This window comes from Bubalus bubalis, chromosome 1 (assembly GCF_019923935.1).
Source record: "Bubalus bubalis isolate 160015118507 breed Murrah chromosome 1, NDDB_SH_1, whole genome shotgun sequence".
In the NCBI taxonomy this organism is placed as follows: domain Eukaryota; kingdom Metazoa; phylum Chordata; class Mammalia; order Artiodactyla; family Bovidae; genus Bubalus; species Bubalus bubalis.
The window spans coordinates 87,591,447-87,612,135 of record NC_059157.1 but is presented as its reverse complement, the minus strand read 5'-3'; the positions used below and the strand labels follow the sequence as shown (position 1 = coordinate 87,612,135).

General features: G+C 42.0%; 2 protein-coding genes across 4 annotated transcripts in view; both read left to right on the top strand.

Annotated features, from left to right (window-relative positions):
• GABRR3 (gamma-aminobutyric acid type A receptor subunit rho3) overlaps positions 1-10,233 on the top strand; it is a 52,081-nt gene extending 41,848 nt beyond the window's left edge. The window contains exon 9 of the mRNA XM_025282459.3: positions 8,256-10,233. Coding sequence (XP_025138244.3) covers positions 8,256-8,558 — 303 coding nt within the window. The 3' untranslated portion in view covers positions 8,559-10,233. The remainder of the gene's footprint in view (positions 1-8,255) is intronic.
• Positions 10,234-19,082: 8,849 nt separating this feature from the next.
• The window catches only part of RIOX2 (ribosomal oxygenase 2), a 33,368-nt gene continuing 31,761 nt past the window's right edge, over positions 19,083-20,689 (top strand). Inside the window, exon 1 of one of the 3 annotated variants that reach the window (XM_006074553.4) lies at positions 19,083-19,213. The gene's annotated coding sequence lies outside the window, so the exon portion shown is untranslated. The other 2 variants (XM_045165185.1, XM_025282455.3) reach the window with 2 other exon arrangements.

Sequence of the window (20,689 nt, the reverse complement as noted above, 5' to 3'; positions counted from 1 at the left end):
AGATGAAAACCTTACAAAATGATAGAATTTGTTGAAAGGTAGGAATGTGTGGCTGAGAGCTGTCCACCTGCTGTGTCTGTACATTTTAGGAGTAAATCACAGTGTTCTTCCTGCTGTTGGGACTCTGTCTGCTGACATTAAAATGTCCTCACAACTTATAAAAATCATTAAGGATTCCATTTGCACCTCCCTGGTGGAAGTTAAGAAAGAAAACCATGCCAGCCAGCATACATTTCGAATATTTACAATACTAGGCTTTCCTCCATGCACTACTCTTGCAGCCTCTCTCTGAGAAATCAGTGTAGACACAGAAGAGCTCTCCCTAAAGTTTGTCATTTTTATTAAGGAATCTCCGTCGCTCCTTTCCTCCCTGGTCCCCCAGAATCTTGATCTCATTACCTCTGATGCCCATTGCAGGGATTAAAGATGGGAAAGGAAGAGAAAAGGAAATGAAAGGGAAAGCAGTAAGAAGGGAATAGTAGGGAAGAAGTGGGAAAAATAGGAAGACAGGGTATGGGAGGAGTGGGGCAAAAAGTAATTGGTGTTAGCAGCTGCTTAGTCGGAGAAGGCAATGGCACCCCACTCCAGTACTCTTCCTGGAAAATCCCATGGACAGAGGAGCCTGGTGGGCTGCAGTCCATGGGCTCGAGAAGAGTCAGACATGACTGAGCCACTTCACTTTCACTTTTTCCTTTCTGCATTGGAGAAGGAAATGGCTTCCCTGGAGAATCCCAGGGACAGGGGAGCCTGGTGGACTGCCGTCTATGGGGTCACAGTGTCGGACACGACTGAAGCAACTTAGCAGCAGCAGCTGCTTAATAAATACTTGGAACTAAGCCCCACCACCACACTTCCAATCTGAGTCTCAACTGACTGTGTTTCAGTAACACGGGACAAAGTGATAGCAATGACAATGGCCTGTAAGTATTCTACGTGAAAGAAAAGTACCGGGACAGCAATCTTTAATGCTGCTAAAGAGCACTCCTGACAAACGAAAGATTTAAGATTGACATGAAGACTTTCTTACCATAAAAGTTGTGAAACGATGGGGAATATGGTGGAAATGGTTTTAGGATTAATTTCTTTTTCAGAAGAATTTTTTTCTATGGCTGATTCATGTTGATGTTTTGGTAGAAACCAACACAATACTGTAAAGCAATTATCCTTCAATTAAAATTAAAAAAAATTTACTGGAGTATGGTTGCTTTACATTTGTGTTAGTTTCTGCTATACCATAGTGAATCAGTTACACATATCTCCTCTTCTTGGCTTTCCTTCCCATTTAGGTCACCACAGAGCACTCAGTAGAGTTCCCTGTGCTATACCGTAGTTTCTTGTTAGTTATCAATTTTATTCATAGTATCAATAGTGTATATATGTCTATCTCAATCTCCCAGTTCATTTTCCCCCTTTCCCCCCTTGATATCCATCTGTTTGTTCTCTATGTCTGTGTCTCTATTTCTGCTTCAGTTCAGTTCAATTCAGTTCAGTCACTCAGTCGTGTCTGACTCTTTGCAACCCTATGATTGCAGGAACACCAGGCTTCGTGTCCATCACCAGCTCCTGGAGCTGTTCAAACTCATGTCCATTGAGTCGGTGATGCCTTCCAACCATCGCATCCTCTGTCGTTCCCTTCTCCTGCCTTCAATCTTTCCCAGCATCAGGATCTTTTCCAATGAGCCAGTTCTTTACATCAGGTGGCCAAAGTATTGGAGCTTCAGCTTCAGCATCAGTCCTTTCAATGAATATTCAGAATATTTAGTGAGGTCAGTTCAGTTCAGTTCAGTTGCTCAGTTGTGTCCAACTCTTTGCGACCCCATGAATTGCAGCACGCCAGGCCTCCTGTCCATCACCAGCTCCCGAAGTTCACTCAAACTCATGTCCATCGAGTCGGTGATGCCATCCAGCCATCTCATCCTCTGTCATCCCCTTCTCCTCCTTACAATAGAATATTACTCAGCCATACAAAGGAGCAGAACTGGGTCATATGCAGAGACATGCATGGACCTAGAGATGGTCATACAGAGTGAAGTAAGTCAGAAAGAGAAAAACAAATATTGTATTAATGCATATATGCAGGATCTGAAATAAATTGGTATAGACAATCTCAGAGAATTTTAAAAAATGGAATACATTTTTATTACTTTTCTGGGATGGTTAAAAGAGGCCCAGCTGAGGTGGGGAGCCATGAATCTTTAGGGACAACGTCTGACTCTGGAAACTTAGCTGGAGGGAAGGGGACATCATGGACAGTGGGGCTGAGGTAGAAAAAGACATAGGAAGAAAAACCCAACGGGAGGTTCTGGCTTAGGCTCAAGCTGTACTCGGTTGACTTGCTGAGATTCCCGCCCTCACACCTTGTGATCAGCAGATAGCGACCTGGAAATGTCCCCCATGGTGTCCTCTGGCTCTGGAACCTAAAGCTGAATGGTGCTGTCACTGAGCTTTCATACACTGTTCTTGAACGGCAGGAATCACCACGGTGCTGACCATGTCCACGATCCTCTCCGGGGTGAGTGCCTCCATGCCCCAGGTGTCCTACATCAAGGCTGTGGACGTGTACCTGTGGGTCAGCTCCCTCTTTGTCTTCCTGTCAGTCGTTGAGTACGCAGCGTGAACTACCTCACCCAGGTGGAAGAGCGGAAACGATTCAGAAGACCGGGAAGGTACTGCCTTGCTTTCACCTACTGGATCCTTTTTGAAATGTGAAAAAGGCTATCCTCATCCATGCCCTCATCCTGGCAGTATTGCAACCCTTATATGAGTTTGTGTAACTGACAAAATGCAAGTTTATGACAAATAATCTTGAACTTTACTCTCTTTGCTGGCTGGTTTCCTTGGCATCGCAAAAGAAAGTTTTGCCAGGAGGTTTTCTGTATGAGGAATTTCTCACAGTGTGCTCTCCTCCACTGACTTTAACCCTGGAAAAGAGGGGTTGATGTACAATCATATCCTTTCATGTAGATGAATGATGCTGATGGTGTGTGTGTGTGTGTGTTAGTCACTCAAACCTGTCCAACTCTCTGTGATCCCATGAACTGCCAGGCTCCTCTATCCATGGAATTCTCCTGGCAAGAATGCCGGAATGGGTAGCCTTTCCCTTCTCCAGGAGATCTTTCTGACCCAGCAATTAAACTGGGTCTCCTGCACTGCAGGCAGATTCTTTACCATCTGAGCCACTAGGGAAGCCCAAGGATGATGATAGCTAACGTTTAATGAGTGTTTCTTATCTGTTGGCTTTGTGCTAACCACCCAACATATTATATTTCTTAATTCTCACTGTAACCTGAAGAGGACAGTACTTTATCACCTTCATTTTACAGAGGTGAAGTAGGAGCAGTTGGGGAGTGACTTTACCAAGGTCACACAGCTTTAGAGGAATCAAGATATGCTTCTGGAGCTTTCCAACTCCAAAGGCTGTGCTCTCAACCAGTAAATAATAGATCTCCACCAAGAGCTAGGATTTATTTATTTTTCTTGTCACTCGGGTGAGTGGTAGAGCATACAGGAAGGTTCTTCTCTTCACCATATACAGGGAACAAGGTGCCTTCTGGGTCCTAAGTGTTGTCACATATTTCTTATGACATTGCTTTATCAACCTGGATTGATTGATCTCTACCTGCTCCATTCACAAAGGGTTGGGGCACCAATTGAAGTAAAACATGCTGTTTTACTTCAGAAACCTAGCGGATCCAATTAATATGTGTGTATACATACATACACACACACACAAATTAATTTGATACACATATATATGTATTGCTATTGTTCAGTTGCTAAGTCATACCCAACTCTTTGCAAGCCCATGGACTGCAGCACTCCAGACCTCCCTGTCCTTCACCATCTTCCAGAGTTTGCCCAAGTTCATGTCCATTGAGTCGATGATGCTATACAACCATCTTATCCTCTGCTGTCCTCTTCTCCTTTTTCAATCTTTTCCAGCATCAGGGTGTTTTCCAATGAGTTGGTTCTTTGCATCAGGTGGCCAAAGTATTGTATATGGTCAAAGTGTGTGTGTGTGTGTGTATATATATATTTTCATATGTATGTATATATATAATGCAATAATTTTAACGTGATACATTCACACTGGTTTAAGAAGAAATTCTTACATGAGTATTTATACATACCAAAACATTATTTAATATTTTTTATGCTTCTAGTGAGAGTATTTCATCCTTTTTAAAAAGAACATTTTTATATCCTCTTCTTGAACTGAACCCTCATATTGGCTCCACGACGTAGGCCTCAGAGTGGTTATTATCTCTATTTCTAAACTGAAACAGAAGAGTTTTAGTGAAGTGATTTGCCAAAAGATCCACAGCTAACAGATCTGCAATCGCAATTCAGATCACCTAATGCTACTTCATTTTTTAAATTTCGTATCCTTTGAGTCAAAGCTGTAATGGAAGCTGATTTTGCTTCATCAGAGATTCTTTAGTTCCTTTTGTTGACAGCATGGAAGTACGTGTCTCTGTCATATACACAGTGACTGCTATGCAGGTGTGAGAAAATCAGGAGCTTTTAGACAAGCATGCAGTGATCAGAATGCGCACCTCACCTGGGATTTGTTAAGATTCTCACCCAGTAGGTCTGGGTGGGAGCTAAGAGTCTGCATTTCTAAGATGGCCCAGACTCCACTGATCCACAGCCACACTGTGAACAGCAATGATTAGGTAAGATGTGAAGTGAAAGAGAAAACTGTGATGAGGAAAAGAATTTTGTTCTTTTTTTATTTTGTTTTGTCTTTATGTGGGTAGTGGTTAACTGAAGAAAGAGGCACTATAGTGATTTTGGCCACCTGTATCTAGTCCTTTGACTCCCCCAAACCTACATCTTCGTCTTCCCACCTGTACCGCTAGCCACCCCCACCAAAACATCTGTGATCACTGAATTTTTTTCACTTGATCAAGTTGTACACAATCTTCTGTGTACCACAGAAGAGATTCTTTTGAGTTAATAAGCATTATTCACTTTAAACCCCACTCCAGTACTCTTGCCTGGAAAATCCCATGGACGGAGGAGCCTGGTGGGCTGCAGTCCATGGGGTCGCTAAGAGTCGGACACGACTGAGCGACTTCACTTTCACTTTTCACTTTCATGCATTGGAGAAGGAAATGGCAACCCACTCCAGTGTTCTTGCCTGGAGAATCCCAGGGACGGGGGAGCCTGGTGGGCTGCCGTCTATGGGGTAGCACAGAGTCGGACACGACTGAAGCAACTTAGCGGCAGCCGCATTCACTTTAAAAGACATTTTTTAATTGTAGTAAAATGCACATAACATAGAACTTGCCATCTTAATTGTTTTTAAGTGTACAGTTTGGTGGTATTAAGAATATTTACATTGTTGGGATTCTCCAGGCAAGAGTACTGGAGTGGGTTGCCATTGCCTTCTCCAATACAACCCAGAAAGTGTTCACCTTGCAAAACTGAAACTCTGTACCCGTTAAACAACTCCCCATTTCCCCTCCCCGCACCCAACCTCTGGAAACCACCCTTCTAAGCCTCCTTCAAAGTTGCAATTTTCTCAAAAAAGAGTCCTACTTGCCCTTCATATGTTTGTGGGACAAAGGAAAGAGCACAGATTTGGAGTCAAAAGTGATGCCAAACCTAACAACCTAGCTCAGTATCCAGACTGTCTCATTCTGTATTTACAAAACGGTGGAATTTCTTCTCTATTACCTTGTTGTGAAGATCAAATGTTATAATAAATGCATCTGAAATTTGTGCAAACTATATAGCGCTACACAAATGTTACATTCTTATTGTGACTAGCGCCCAGAGCATACGCTCTGAAGGGGTAGCAGTTTTGGGAACAGGCTGTTTGAGATCTTTAAAGGGCTGGGATGCTCTGGTGAGACACAAGGAAGAAACATATATCTGAAGGTTTGGGGGTTAATCGATGATACCTCTTCTCTCTGTACCTGAGTTGGGAAACCAGTTTGAGGGAGAGAGAGATGTAGCAGCCAGACAGATGATGTGATGATCTTATCTTTGTTACTGGTAAAGTAGTTTGGAGAAAGTGCCTTAGATCTGTGAGCCAGGGGGGTCCCACTAATATTTCATCCCTGTATTCAATGTACTTACTTTCCTTGGTCATGGTAAAATTTTGATGCTTCAGGATTTCTCTGTAAGGACAGTCTCCTTTACCTCATTTCAGAGAACAAACCTGGATACCAATGCAGATCCAAAGTAACTCCAAAGGGGCTAAGCCACACATGCTAGTTCTCTCCTCCAAACCCCTCGGATGATGGGAAAGACCAGGAATGTTAGGCTACAGAGCTCCTCCCTGTGAAACCATGAAAGAATCTGCCTGCAATGCAGGAGATGCGGGTTCGATCCCTGGTTCAGGAAGATCCCCCTGGAGAAGGAAATGGCAACCAACTCCAGTATTCTTGCCTGGGAAATCTCATAGACAGAGGAGCCTGGTGGGCTACCGTCCTGGGGTTGCAAGTTCAGAAACAACTTAGCAACTAAACCAGCACTGGCACCAAGCAAAGGTCATTTCCTACCACCACCATCCCATCACCACCGCCACACACCTGTCCCAACCACCCCCGACCCCGGCCCCCAGACACCAAGAGCTGGGAGAACAGCAAGGGCCATGGAAAATTTGTCCCTAGTGTTGACCTTTGCCCAGAAAGGAGAAAGGAAACTATTAATATTTTATTTCTTATTCCTTCACCCAAATGTTTTCCTAATTCTAGGACTTAGAATTCAGTCTAAGACAGTCAAAACTACACTTTAGATATAATATGCCTTAGTTATGTGCTTATTTGTAAGCTGGACAGAAAAAAAGAAAGACCAGTTCAAAAGCTATTTCTGTTGAAACAGCCAACTTACCTACTTGTGGAAACTAGCAGCCTGCTGGTAAATTGTGCACTATAAGACTTAATCAGTTTTAGAGATCATAAATTATCATAATGGAGAAAGAAAATGGTACCCTTGTTTTTCAAAGAAGAGTATATCTTTTCTTAACATGCTAATGACATTTTGGGGACTTCCCTGGTGACTCAAACAGTAAAGAAACCGTCTGCAAGCAGGAGACCCATGTTTGACCCCTGGGTTGGGAAGATCCCCTGGAGTAGGAAATGACAACCCACTCCAGTATTTTTGCCTGAAGAGTTCCATGGACAGAGGAGCCTGGCGGCTACAGTCCATGGGGTCACAGAGAGTTGGACACAACTGAGCATAGCACTACAGTGACATTTTTATTAAGATAAAAGTGTGGATGTTCAGTGAGATAACTCAGCAGTGTTCTGGGTGGCTAGCAAAACCACCAAGGGGACTATACACAGTTATTCTATCCTCTGATCCAGAGTTGAACATATTATTAATGTTATTATTGGCTATTGGTTAGTAATTCAATCTTGATGCTATTTCATGTTTATTTTACCCATTTTCATCTTACTATGGAAAGTTTCCGGGACTAAAACAAAAAGGGACAACATAATCCTAATATGGTTCGCTGGTTAGTTTACTGATTGCACAAAATTGTCCCTTTGTGTCTTGAATTCAGTAAAATATTAGGCTTTTGAGTCAGTACAAACAAAATACATGTTTTGGTAGAATTTACTCTGCAGCCTCCGATTTGAATTCTGAGTACTTTCATCCAACAGTAGCCAGTGTATATTTGTTCATTTTTAAACCTCCCTATAGATCAAGAAGAGATTTTGTTTTCTCGGAAAGCATCACCAGATGCTATTATTCTGTTTGGGGACCAAAAACAAAACAAAACAAAACAAAAAACCACTGATTAAGCATACTGCTCTGTTTTTTCTAAAAAGGAAAACTACATTGAAAAACAAGTCCATTTAGTTGATACATCATATTCCATTTCAATTCACAAACTTAGAGCAAACAATTCACACTACTCAGAAACAGAAAGGAACACCTGAAACAATGTCCCTCTTGGGGAAACAAACATAGAGTGGTACAGTCTAACAGGCCAGGACTAAATTAGAAAATATTTTCAATTATAGTTGTGGTACATTTATTTGTATAATGCTCAAATATTTGTATAATTCTCGCTCTTTAAATCCATATTAAAAATGGATGTCTAAGACGATGTTTTCCATTTATGATGAAGATGAGTTTTAATCAGACACCAGAAGCAAAACTAGAATTTTACTCTTTAAAATAAGCATTCTTATTATTTATTAAAACTGTTTTAAAAATCTGATTGTTTAGAATTTGACTGTAATTCCTTCTCCTAAAACCATATTCATGACTTACTAACAAAGTCTTTTTGTTAGATTTCTAGAATGTACAGTATTGAGGCAACTCAAGCCATGGCCTTTGATGGTTGTTATCATGACTGTAAGGCTGACATGGACCAGACTTCCTTTTCTCTACACTCAGAAGAGGATGCCTTGCAAGGAAGATGCATAGGCAATCTCAGTGCAGATTCATCTCGGATGCAGAGGAGAAAATCCCTAGGAGGGCAGGTTGGTAGAATCATTCTGGAGAATAACCATGTCATTGACACCTATTCAAGGATTTTATTTCCCACTGTGTACATTACGTTTAATTTGTTCTACTGGAGTATTTATGTTTGAAGAGGAAATCCCAATTGATAAAATGTGTTTGGAGTCAGATTATGTTAAAAACAACAACAAAAACCACCAACTCTTAACTATAAGTTGGATGGTACCAGACTAAACTGGAGTCAGCCAATCACCTATCCTGTCCTAAAGAAAATGTGAAAGTTGACTGATTTACCTCAAGGAAAGACTTTAAGGTCTTAGGAGAATTTGGCTCTATCAGTAAGGGTCACAAGCATGCATAGTGTGGAAAACCAATTTCCATAGGGAAGGGCTTTGTACCTACTTTATCTGGACTCTCCTTGCTTTCTAAATGTAAATTATCTGCATTTGAGTGAAAAATTAAGCTCGACTATGCCCATGGTGGCTCAGATGGTAAAGCATCTGCCTACAATGAGGGAGATCCAGGTTCAATCCCTGGGTCAGGAAGATCCTCTGGAGAAGGAAATGGCAACCCACTCCAGTACTCTTGCTTGGAGAATCCCATGGACAGAGGAGCATGGTAAGCTACAGTCCATGGGGTCGCAAAGAGTCGGACACGACTGACTTCACTTTCAGTAAAAACTTTTCAGTGCCAATTATTCAGGGCGACTCTTTTCCTTAGTGCTAGCCAGCTGTCAGATTCCCGATAGCATTGGATCCTTCTGAGGAAGAATATTAGCATCAAGGTGGCACCATGGACTCTCACACAGCTGAGATCCTCGTGAAGAGCTTCCTTCTTCCGTCTCCAATCAAGTCTTTTATCCTATTTTACTATTGTTTCGTGCATTATTGACACCAAGCAGGACAAAAAAATCTAAACGTTAGTCTTCCCATCCTAATACTAAGTTGCTATTATACATTAATTTTCAATAATAGCATCTTGTAGCTTTCCTACCTTTTTGGAGGTATTTAATTAGTTGCCTTTGTTTACCAAATGTTTATTGACCTCCTACATGTACTGGGTACTTTATTAGGTGTTAGATATACTAAAAGAATGAATACAAACTGACATTCCTGCCATCAGTCCGTGCACAGCATAGTAGGAACAGTGAAATGGCAGCTATAGTCAATAATAAACGTAATGGATGTTAAAGTAGAGCTATATGTACTGTGCTTCCGAGGTTCTGCAAAAGGGATGCCAAAAGAAGGAAAAGAACATCCACAATGGGATGTGGGCTCTTAGTTTATAAACAAAGATACTTCCAGACATGGGGTTGAGTGGAAAACACTGAATGAAATGTATGTATCCCATAGCAATCTTTAGTAACTTTGGTGGAACTAAGTAAATAGGGTCAGGTGGGTATTAAATAAATGTTTGGTAAGAAGAAAAAAACTCCAGTGTTCAGCATTCATTTTGTAGATTGACAGTGTGCATGTTTTCGTGTTAAGTATTTGTGAAAAAGATTCCATTTAGAGATAAGCTCTTGATAGGAAGTATGAAATATTTCTCATCCTATTTTGATTTCTGGGATTGAATTAAGGGAAATAAACAGTGTATTACTTTCAGGTGTCTTGCCATTTATTTTTTACCATAAAGTGAGCTAAAATTATTTGAATTATTTCATGCCAGGTGAAGAGACAAATAACATCCTACTTGTTTACCAATAACATTGGTTTTGGTTCTCTATCATTAATGACATAATGTTCCAGAAACTTATTTTCCTCTTGGGAGCAAAAGGCAAATTCTTTCTCTATTATGATTTCCCTCATGGGCAGGCTAATTTGGGGATATTTCATTCTATTTTCTTAGTAGAACTCTCCAATTCTTTCAAAACTTTCTAAGGATTATATTTTTCTAGGAAACTGTCCAAAGTTGAGCTAACTTAATTTATTTTAAAACTTTATTTGATTGGAGATAGACAATAAATAAAATTTAAAACTATTTATTAAATAGTTTTTAAGCATGACTTAAAAGGGATAATATTTTCTAGGATTATATTTTCAAAATGTAAAACAGATTAATATCCTAAGTGGATCTTTGAGAATTTGTAGCTATTATTTAAGCAAAATACTATAGTTGGATTAACATTTCTGCTTCTGATATACTCTGTATATAATTGATGCCAAAAAAAAAAAAAAGAGAGAGAGAGAGAGACAAATCTACAAATGAACAAAGCAGATCTACACAGTTCCCTTCTTCTGACTCTCTGGTTTTTCAAATATTGCCTCCTTTCTTCTATTTGAACTGTAACATTCAGGACATCTAATGCTTCCCTTGGGCATATTCATTTCACAATTTAAAGTCAAATGCATCATTGAATACATTTGGCAATCTAGACTAGAAAAATGAGTCTCTATCACACTACACTTACACTCGACATTCCTCTTGAGGACCATTAATGAACAATTGTTGGCCAACCAAACGTAACTTTTGTTAATGTCTGGAAACACAGACATTTTATTTTTCAGTAATAAATGTCTAAAATATATTTGCTGCTCAAGAGAATTATTAGAGCATTCAGAGTAAGCTGCTAGGATTTTAGCTCAATTTTCTTTTCAGGTCAGTGACTTCTTGATAACAGCGAGGACGGAGCTGTTTCTGTAAGTTTCATTTCTGCTGGGGAGCAACAAGGTTTCTGGGTTTGGTTCTTATTTCATGAAGAATGAAGTCACACTTATCTGGGAAATCTGTGAGTGGCAGAGAGCATATAATGCTTACCTCATTGTCATTTTCACTTCATTTACTGATTACAGTCTGGAGCAGACTGTGTGTGATTGTTCGCTGAGGGATAAGCTTGGATAAAATAGGAGGATTTCAGAAAATAAGTTGCTTTCCAAGCTTAAGAAAAAGCCAGCCAGCTCTATAAACTGACTAAATATACAAACAGGCTATTTTATAAGGATTGTGCTAAAAAACCTATAAGCAGATATATTTTAACTTTATTGGCTTTTTTTCTGATTACAAAAGAAATACAATTCTATTATAAAAATTAAAAACACCAATCAGCAAACAAAATCCACTTAAACAGTTTTCATTTTAATGAATATTCTTAGATTTTTTTCTATGCATAACATTATATATTTCTAACAAAATATTTTGTATGTATTTTCATTTATTAATGTAAACCCTTATGTCATGGGCTTACCTTTTGGCTCAGCTGGTAAAGAATCCACCTGCAACACGGGAGATATGGGTTCGATCCCTGGGTTGGGAAGATCCCTTGGAGAAGAGAAAGGCTACCCACTCCAGTATTCTGGCGTGGAGAATTCCATGGACTGTATAGTCCATGGGGTTGCAAAGAGTTGGACACGACTGGCGACTTTCACTCACTTACCTCATACCAAACATGTTGGGGATATGGTAACTGAAAAGGGATACTCCCTGACTTATTAAACATACATTCTGTTTGAAAATGTGTCTAAACTGTGCTGTTTTTAGCTAGGTTTTCTTCCTTGGATTATAAGCAATATTTTTTTCAATTTGTTTGATCTTTGTCATTGACAGCTATGCCATTCTCCCCCCTCCCCCACCCCCACCCCCTGCCGGCCAAACTAATCTTTATACGCACAGAACAATTCACTGAATGAGTGTACCACCGTTTACTTAACCCATCTCCTATGGGACATTTGCTTTATTTTCCACTGTATGCTATTATAATGGGTTGCAATTAGCAACATAAAAAATATTTATGTGACATTATTTTAGAAACAAATGAAGTTTCTAGCCATATCCAAGTTTCAGCATTTATTCTCTTTGTAGAATCCCTGTTTGCTATTAGAATCTGCCATGTCAGGCTCACCTATCTATCTGGAAGCTCTCGGGTATAGATTACTGTCACTGAAGGAACTTTTTATTTTTAGTTCATTTCCCTGTATATAAAAGAAGTTTCAGTATTGTATAAAATACTTACATTAAAGCAGTCCAATTTGTAGGAATCTGGCTTCCTTCCATGATTTTATTGCTGCCACAAACCATCTTTGTAAGTAGGGAAACAATGGAGATTACAGATAGTTGCCTATGAGTTGCTACAAAATCATAGTTTATGGTATATTGTCTTAATCCTTGCAAGCGGGTGAGTTTTCATGAATGAGGTTTCTCGTTTTGTTTTGTGCCACTCATAAGCCTGTTCAAATCACACACACAAACACACATGTAAATTCACGTGTACCTTTTTACATGAAGATTAATGAGGAAAATAATTATATCTAATTCTGTTTTATGCTGAAGGTCAAAATTTCAATGAGATTAAGTAACATCCTCAAAGAAGCAAGATAAGGAGGTAGTAAGGAAACTGCTATTTCAACTAAAATTCTATACCTGGTGCTCCTGTTATTTCCTGGCAGGAACTTAGGCGAAACAGTCAGTTACATTCCCAACTACCTCACTTGTGATGGAGCCACCCACTCTCTCCTTGTAAACATTGTTTTAAAACACTACATCAAACTGTAAAGTCCTGCCTAATTTCATAGTCCTGTTGTTGTTCACTCGCTAAACTGTGTCCAACTCTTTTGAACTGAGTGTGCCTGGCTTCCCTGTCCTATCTCCCAGAGCTTGCTCAAACTCATGTCCACTGAGTCAGTGATGCCATCCAACCATCTCATCCTCTGTTGCCCCCTTCTCTCTTCTCTTGCCCTCTGTCTTTCCCAGCATCAGGGTCTTTTCCAGTGAGATAGCTCTTTGCATCAGGTGGCCAAAGTATTGGAGTATCAGCTTCAGCATCAGTCTTTCCAATGAATATTTAGAGTTGATTTCCTTTAGAATTGATTGGTTTGATATCCTTGCTGTCCAAGGGATTCTCAAGTCTTCTCCAGCACCACAGCCTTCTTCAATTCTTTGGCACTCAGCCTTCTTTATGGTCCAACTCTCACATCCATACATGACTACTGGAAAAACCATAGCTTTGACCACATGGACCTTTGTTGGAAAAGTGGTCTTTGCTTTTTAAAATGCTGTCTAGGTTTGTCATAGTTTTTCTTCAAAGTATCAAGTGTCTTTTAATTTCATGACTGCAATCACTGTCTGCAGTGATTTTGGAGCCCAAGAAAATGAAATCTGACACTGTTTCCACTTTCCCCCATCTATTAGCCATGAAGTGATGGGGCTGGATGCCACGATGTTAGTTTTTCAAATGTTGAGTTTTAAGCCAGCTTTTTCACTTTCCTCTTTCACCTTCATCAAGAGGCTCTTTATTTCCTCTTCACTCAGATCTGCATATATATCTGAGGTTGTTGGTATTTCTCCCAGCAATCTTGATTCCCGCTTGTGAGTCATCCAGCCCAGCATTTTGTATGATGTACTCTGCGTATAAGTTAAACAAGCAGGGTGACAAGCCTTGATGTACTCCTTTCCCAATTTGGAACCAGTCCATTGTTCCATGTTCAGTTCTAACTGTTGCTTCTCGTCCTGCATACAGGTTTCTCAGGAGACAGGTACGATGGTCTGGTATTCCCATCTCCTCAAAGTCCTATCACTTTCCAATTGCAGTTTGACTTCCCTGGATTTGATAAAGAACTTGAATATTTTTTTCCTCTTGTAAAGAAGTTATGAGAGACAAAATGCATGGAATAATTAAGGAGATGGTTTTTTTTTTTTAGGCTATTGAAATAGGAAGGATGTTCATAATTAGGAACATCTCAAAGAAAAGGAAGGGGACCGAGAAATCCAAAGAGAGCTATAAACAAGAGAGAAACAAAAGAGTCATATCCACTGAGGAAAGGGAATGGTGGGGGTTAACTCAGAATGTATGAAAGCAAGGTGGCCATTTCTCAGAAAATAAAATGGTGGGGGTAGGTTTCAACCTTTGCTACACTTTGCAAGAACACAGGAACTTCAGAAAAAGTTCAGCATCATCAGGTGTTCTTCAATCCCCTGCTTAATCATAATGCTTTTGGTCAATGATGGGGCCAAAAGTGATGGCAGATTTCACAGTCACTGGGAAAAAACTGCCAGTTTTCCTTTCAATATATCGCTACTTAATTTGTTTTAGGGAAAAAAATGGGACTGTGTTTTATTATCAGGTCTTTTGAAGGATGAGCTATTACTTTAAAACCTAGGATCAATGTAGAAACTTATTTGTACAAGAGTGCTTCAAAGGCTTCCTACAAAATTGTGCTACTTAGCTGATCACTTCTTGCCTTAGGCAGTCAAAAGTAGATGGAGTTATAATGTCATTAGCAACAATTTTTAAACCTAGTGTGAACTAATAAGGCTTTCTGAGATTGATATGCAAGCCTGTGTCCTTTAAAAGTGGCATATACGTTCTAATAGCACCAAGAAGACTAGCTGAACAAGGCATCTGAAGAAAGAAGTTCTTGCATCCACATTGATTTCTTCGCTTCTTCAGAGAGCATTAATGCAGGTGTTTCACACATTTTGCAATTTAATAAAGAAGTGTTATTAACACCACTCATTAAATACATTGTTAGAGCTATCATACCACCCCAAAATAACTTAAAATATGTTTTGTTAATTAGATATATCTTGAATGAGGCCATATTTAAATTAAATGCTGAATCAAGGTGAAAGGAGGCTTGCTTGGATCATGATAAACACCTTTTAAATAAATATGCAATTCAGGTAGAAAAGAGAAGACTTTGTGAAAACAAGCCCTAATAATTTAATATGACCTGTAAAGATAATATGGATTTGATGTAGGAGAGAAAAATAAAACAAAGGAAAGGCCAAAGTGGAAGCTAAAAATGTGATTGACCCATAAAATGAACTCTTTAAAGTCTGATATATCTTGGGAAAAGATTTGATTTGAATGTAGAGTTAATTATCTTTGATTATTTTGGATAATATCCTGGTCTAGATTGATGCAATCAGATAACTATTGCTCATTTGAACAAAAAATGATGTGTCTTTGGGTAATCAAAGCAATTAAATTACATGACAGTCACTAAGCAATCAATACAATATGCCATCTTGACTCAAATAACCCATTTCAAATTACTCTTATGACTTTATCATTTACCCCTTTTATGCAGTGATTTTACTGATGAGAAATTTCCAGTGAGTTCCACTTGGTTACCATTTATCACATTGTTGAACCATAGTTTTCTGTGAAACAATTGGAACTTGGAGGTACCAGCAGAAAATGGCTGTATTTTTCATCAGTCATTGTTAAACATGCTTTATTGGTGATTCCTTCTCTGCCCCTTGCTGACTTCTCAGGTGAATTCCATTGCCTCTTGGATACTTTGAATTGTCAATCAGTCCAGTCATCAGTCAACAAGCACACAATACACACACCACTCACTCACTTTGATAACAGCGATGCTAACTTTCAGGCATAGACTGATTTAGGTCTGTTTTCCTTCCTGCCAGCTCAGGCCTGCACCCTCAATCGAGGAAACTGTCCAAGGAATAGTGTAGAATCCGCTCTTTCATACCTCCCTGCCTCCCACCCTCCTCCCATCCCACCAGGTTCAGGGGCCGGGAATGGATGAGGAGGAATAGGGAAAGAACTGGTAAGTGTTTTACTGAAATGATATGTATTTGAGCTGACTTTGTTGATGTCCTCTGGGTAGCAGGTAGGGCCTATCTCTTGGGCAGACAGCCAGTGCCCTCACACAGGGCCTCACCCTTGGAGTTTAATACTCTGCAGTGGCTATCTTGAAATTGTGAATAACATAATCTTTGACTCTGTTTTTGAAGGGAAGACTTTTGGAACAACTTGCATGTACCAGGCTTGGCATGTACACTTCTGCCTCCCACCTTTTGAGATCGGTTCTGGACCTTGCTTTCCCAGACTCCCCACCCAACCAACCCCCATCCCCATGGCAACCAATGTCCCTGGCTTCCCTCTGCCCCAGGAGAGGCAGGTACACAGATCAGGGGTGGCGGGTGGGGTTGGACTGGGTGCACATCCCACACCCTGTAACTGCCCTGAGCTGGCAGTGCCATGGTGTGTTTGGAGGGTGACTGGACTGGGGCAAGCCTCTAACCACACCATCCAGGTAAGGAGTGTGCCCCAGATGGAAGGTTGCAGTCTCCAGCTGGTTTGCTGTGGGTTGGAGCTGTGACCAGTTCCTCAGGGATTGGTTTCCCCACCCCTGGCCAGGGCACAGCAGTGTGGGACCAATGTTTAACAAGTGGGAGAACTCGACAGCCTGTGAGGCGGGTGCTCCTGTGCATACTTGGCTCCAAGAAGCACCGAAGGGCCCTCCTGCGTGTCTGCATTCACCTTTCAAGTATTCCTATGCTCCTAAGAACATGACATTAAATACTGCAAATTGAAAACAGCACCATTGTAGTAGATAAACAGGAGGCAAAAGAAAGGAACCATTTTAATTTTTAGTATCTTTAATGACACTTGGACTTCCCTGGTGGCTCAGACAGTAAAGGATCTGCCTGTAATGCAGGAGACTTGAGTTCGATACCTGGGTCAGAAGATTCCCTGGAGAAGGGAATGGCTACCCACTCCAGTATTCTTGCCTGGAGAATTCCATGGACAGAGGAGCCTGACGGACTACAGTGTATGGGGTCACAAAGAGTCGGACACGACTGAGTGACTAACACTTTCACTTTACTTTACCCCTCCCTTTGGAAGAAGCTCCATGCTTTCATTTCACACTGAGCTCCACCAATTATATAGCTAGCCTGATAACAGGTGTTCAAATGTTGATGTTTTCAAGAGATGCAGACAAAGGTTCTTTTAGTGGTCTACACATTGGGGTGCATTGAAATTAACCCTGAGATTGCTGACGGACCTCCTGTGGCCCCATACCTCCTTTCTGGTCCATGCCAGTGGACCCCTCTGCCTCTTAATGCTTGGCCTTCATCACCTGCTATGTCACTCTCTTTGACAGGGTACCATCCAGATGTACCAAACCCAGGTACTTTGCACAGCACCCACTCCACCCAGAGGATGCTCAATGGTCCTTAATTTGACAAAGGGTGCTAGAGGGGCACTTGGGCCTCAGAGCGCTGCCCCGTCCTTCAGGATCCTCCAGGCAAGAAGCAGCCACCTGGGTTTCTGTTCAAAAGCCATTCCTTCAACTCCAAGCCATGACTCAAGGATCTAAGACCTTTGTAAACACACTGGGATCTCCTCTGATAGCAGCCCTGGAGCAGACCAGCACAGCCCACAGCTCAGCAAACAGCCAGCTGCTCAAGATGGCCTGCAGATGCCCCAGGTCTCTCTGTTGGTTCAGGAGTCCCTGCCAGTTGTCTTGGGCTTCTGCTGCTGCTGCTGCTAAGTCGCTTCAGTCGTGTCCGACTCTGTGCGAGGCAGGGAAATGCTACAGCAATCTCTGCTACACTGATGCACAATCTGCCCGTCAGTTTCCAGTCTTCTCTTTATATACTCTGACTGTGGGTGCTGCTCATGGAACCTGTTCAGGTCTTTTCAGTGAGTCCTACAGGGCAGTATCGAGCACCTCCTCTTGAGAAGTGTGGCATGTAACTGCATTATAGTATGACGTTAAACGCTGGGTGGGGGCTACTACTAAAGTAGTGGTTCGCCACAGAGAAATTATGTAGGGTCTAGAGACTTTTTCGGCTGTCACAACTTGGTGTGGGTACCACTGGCATATAAGGGGTAGAGGCCAGGGATGCTGCTACAATGCAGGTCATCTCTATACAAGAAAGAATTATTGGCCCCGAATGTCAGTAGTGCCCATGGTAAGAAAGCCTGCCTTTGGCTAATAACTTAGTCTCCTGGTACCTCCTTTTCCTCCCATGCAAAATTAGATAACTGTAGCATTCTCGTAGATTTTTGTATGGATTAGTAAGTTTGAGTACACAGCTTTTAAAAGTGTGTGGGAAATGGTATATGGTCAACAATGGTAGATGTCTCCTGTTTTAGCGCTTTCATTAAAATTTCAAGTAAAAATTTCATTAGGTATACTCCTATACAAGTTATTTCATCACAGTTTATGCATTCACTTTTGGAAATATTCGTTATTGTTAGTTTTGACAAGCATAAGATAAGGGTATACTTTGTTCCCATTTGCTTGTCACTTGACCATCAGAAACAGCTTCTGGTCTCAATCATCTTAACAGAATGAAATAAGGACTTCCTTTGTGTCCCCTCTGGCTGTCTGGAGAGCAAAAATTGCACAGGCCAGAGCAAAGGTGAACAGTTAGTTGATCCTCTGCCCACTGGTTCCAGGCCTCCCCGCCCAAAAGTCCCGATGAGTCAAAAGGAGAGTGTTAGGCCGTAGTTACTCAAATCATTCCTTTTTGTTCTTTGCTTTTACAGCCGGTCTCAAGAATTTCCAGTATCCTTTTTAAATCATTATTCTCTCTCCGGGAGCAACATGATACAAATTACAGTTGACTTAGTACAAAGCAACACAGCGTAGCAGAGCGCCCCAAAGAAAGCGATGGAGAACCTGCACCACTAACTAGCTCCTTAAACTTGGGCAGCTCACTTCCCCCTTTCCGGCCTCAGTTTCTCCATTCATTAAAGGAACAGGATTGTACTAGATCACGTCCCCCCAAACCCTGAGCCTCATGCCTCACCAATTCAAGAAAAGCCCTCATTTATTTCCTTTAATAGCAAAAAAAGAAATCTATAGGGATGAACTCCAAACACCCTTCCGCACGTAGACACTAGGAGTGGCCCCTACCTCCTTCGGTTAGCCAGCCGGGAGGCCGGCTCAGAGAGGAGGGGTCGCCCCGAGCATGCGCGCGCCGCGCCCGCGCCGCGCCGCCCCGCCCCGGGCCCGCGCCGCGCAGGCCCGCCCCTGGCTCGCGTAGCCGACCGTTACGCTGGAGGCCGCGCGCAAGTGCCTTGAATCCGGTGAGTGCTTCCGTCCCGGCCTGGCGTCCGCCTCTAGGCTGTCTGGGTTGGTGCTCATTCTCCCGACGCCCAAGCGCGAGTGTGGGTGGAGCAAGATCCGGGTAGGGGGGAACCACAGGACTCGGGCCGGGAGCTTCGGTGCACCCCGGCCCCGGCCGGAGAGCGCTGGTGTTCGCTGGGCCCTGCACACGGAGACTGCGCACGCCGGTTTGGCGCCGCTCAGATCGGGGTTAGGGTCTGGAGTGGCCTAGGCACTGAGAGAAGCCACGTGCTCGGCTGGTGGTCTTGAGACTGGACAAGCACACGAAAGTTCGCAGGTTTCGCAGCGAGTGTGATGCCCGCTCTCGCACTCGTGGCCGGCGGTTTGGGAGCGCGGGCACCACGTGGGCTGTGCTCCCTGGCGGGCCTAAGAGCCCCGGGCTTTACCGCAGGGAAACCTGAAGTTCGGGCAGAGACAGCTGCCTTTTTCTCGCCCCACACTGACTTTATAAATGACACTTTACCCTCCCAGACGTTTTTTCCTCACTGAATATTTCTAGAATGGCTCCCCGACTGCTGTCGGGTCATCTATCAGGTTAATGAGATCAGGTTGGTGGTTCATGTGTTTTCTGGAAGTGTTGGCTTGGCTTTTGCTGTCTCCAGTGCGTGCCTGCGTGAGTGGTCAGTCATGTCCGACTTTCCGACTCCATGGGCTGTATCCGCCAGGCTCCTCTGCCCATGGATTTTCCAGGCAAGAATACTGGAGTGGGTAGCCATTCCCTTCTCCAGAGGATCTTCCCAACCCAGGGATGGAACCTGGATCTTCTGCATTAGCAGTTAGATTCTTTACTGCTGCACCATCTGGGAAGCCTCCTGACTACTCCAAAAATCAGCTGTAAATTCAGCGCCAGGCCTTTGATTTCACTGGGCTTATCTTTAAGTGGAAAAACCTGATTTTTCAAGCGTCTTCCACCATCGCTTGGATAGTTTTGGTTCTCAGCCCTCATCCATTGTAACAAGTCATGATTACTAAAATGTATTAATGAGGTTCAATCCATTATTTCTAAGATAGAACTGAAAAGATAAGTGCCAATCCCTGCTTTAGGTCAATAGGAGAACCGCTTTTCCCTGTCTTGATAAACATCCCCCAAGAGAAATCTTTTAGGTCGGCCTAGGAAGCAACAGTTAGAACTGGACATGGAACAATAGACTGGTTCCAAATAGGAAAAGGAGTACGTCAAGGCTGTATGTTGTCACCCTGGTTATTTAACTTATATGCAGAGTACATCATGAGAAACGCTGGGCTGGAAGAAGCAGAAGCTGGAATCAAGATTGCCGGGAGAAATATCAATCACCTCAGATATGCAGATGACACCACCTTTATGGCAGAAAGTGAAGAGGAACTAAAGAGCCTCTTGATGAAAGTGAAAGAGGAGAGTGAAAAAGTTGGCTTAAAGCTCAACATTCAGAAAACTAAGATCATGGCATCTAGTCTCA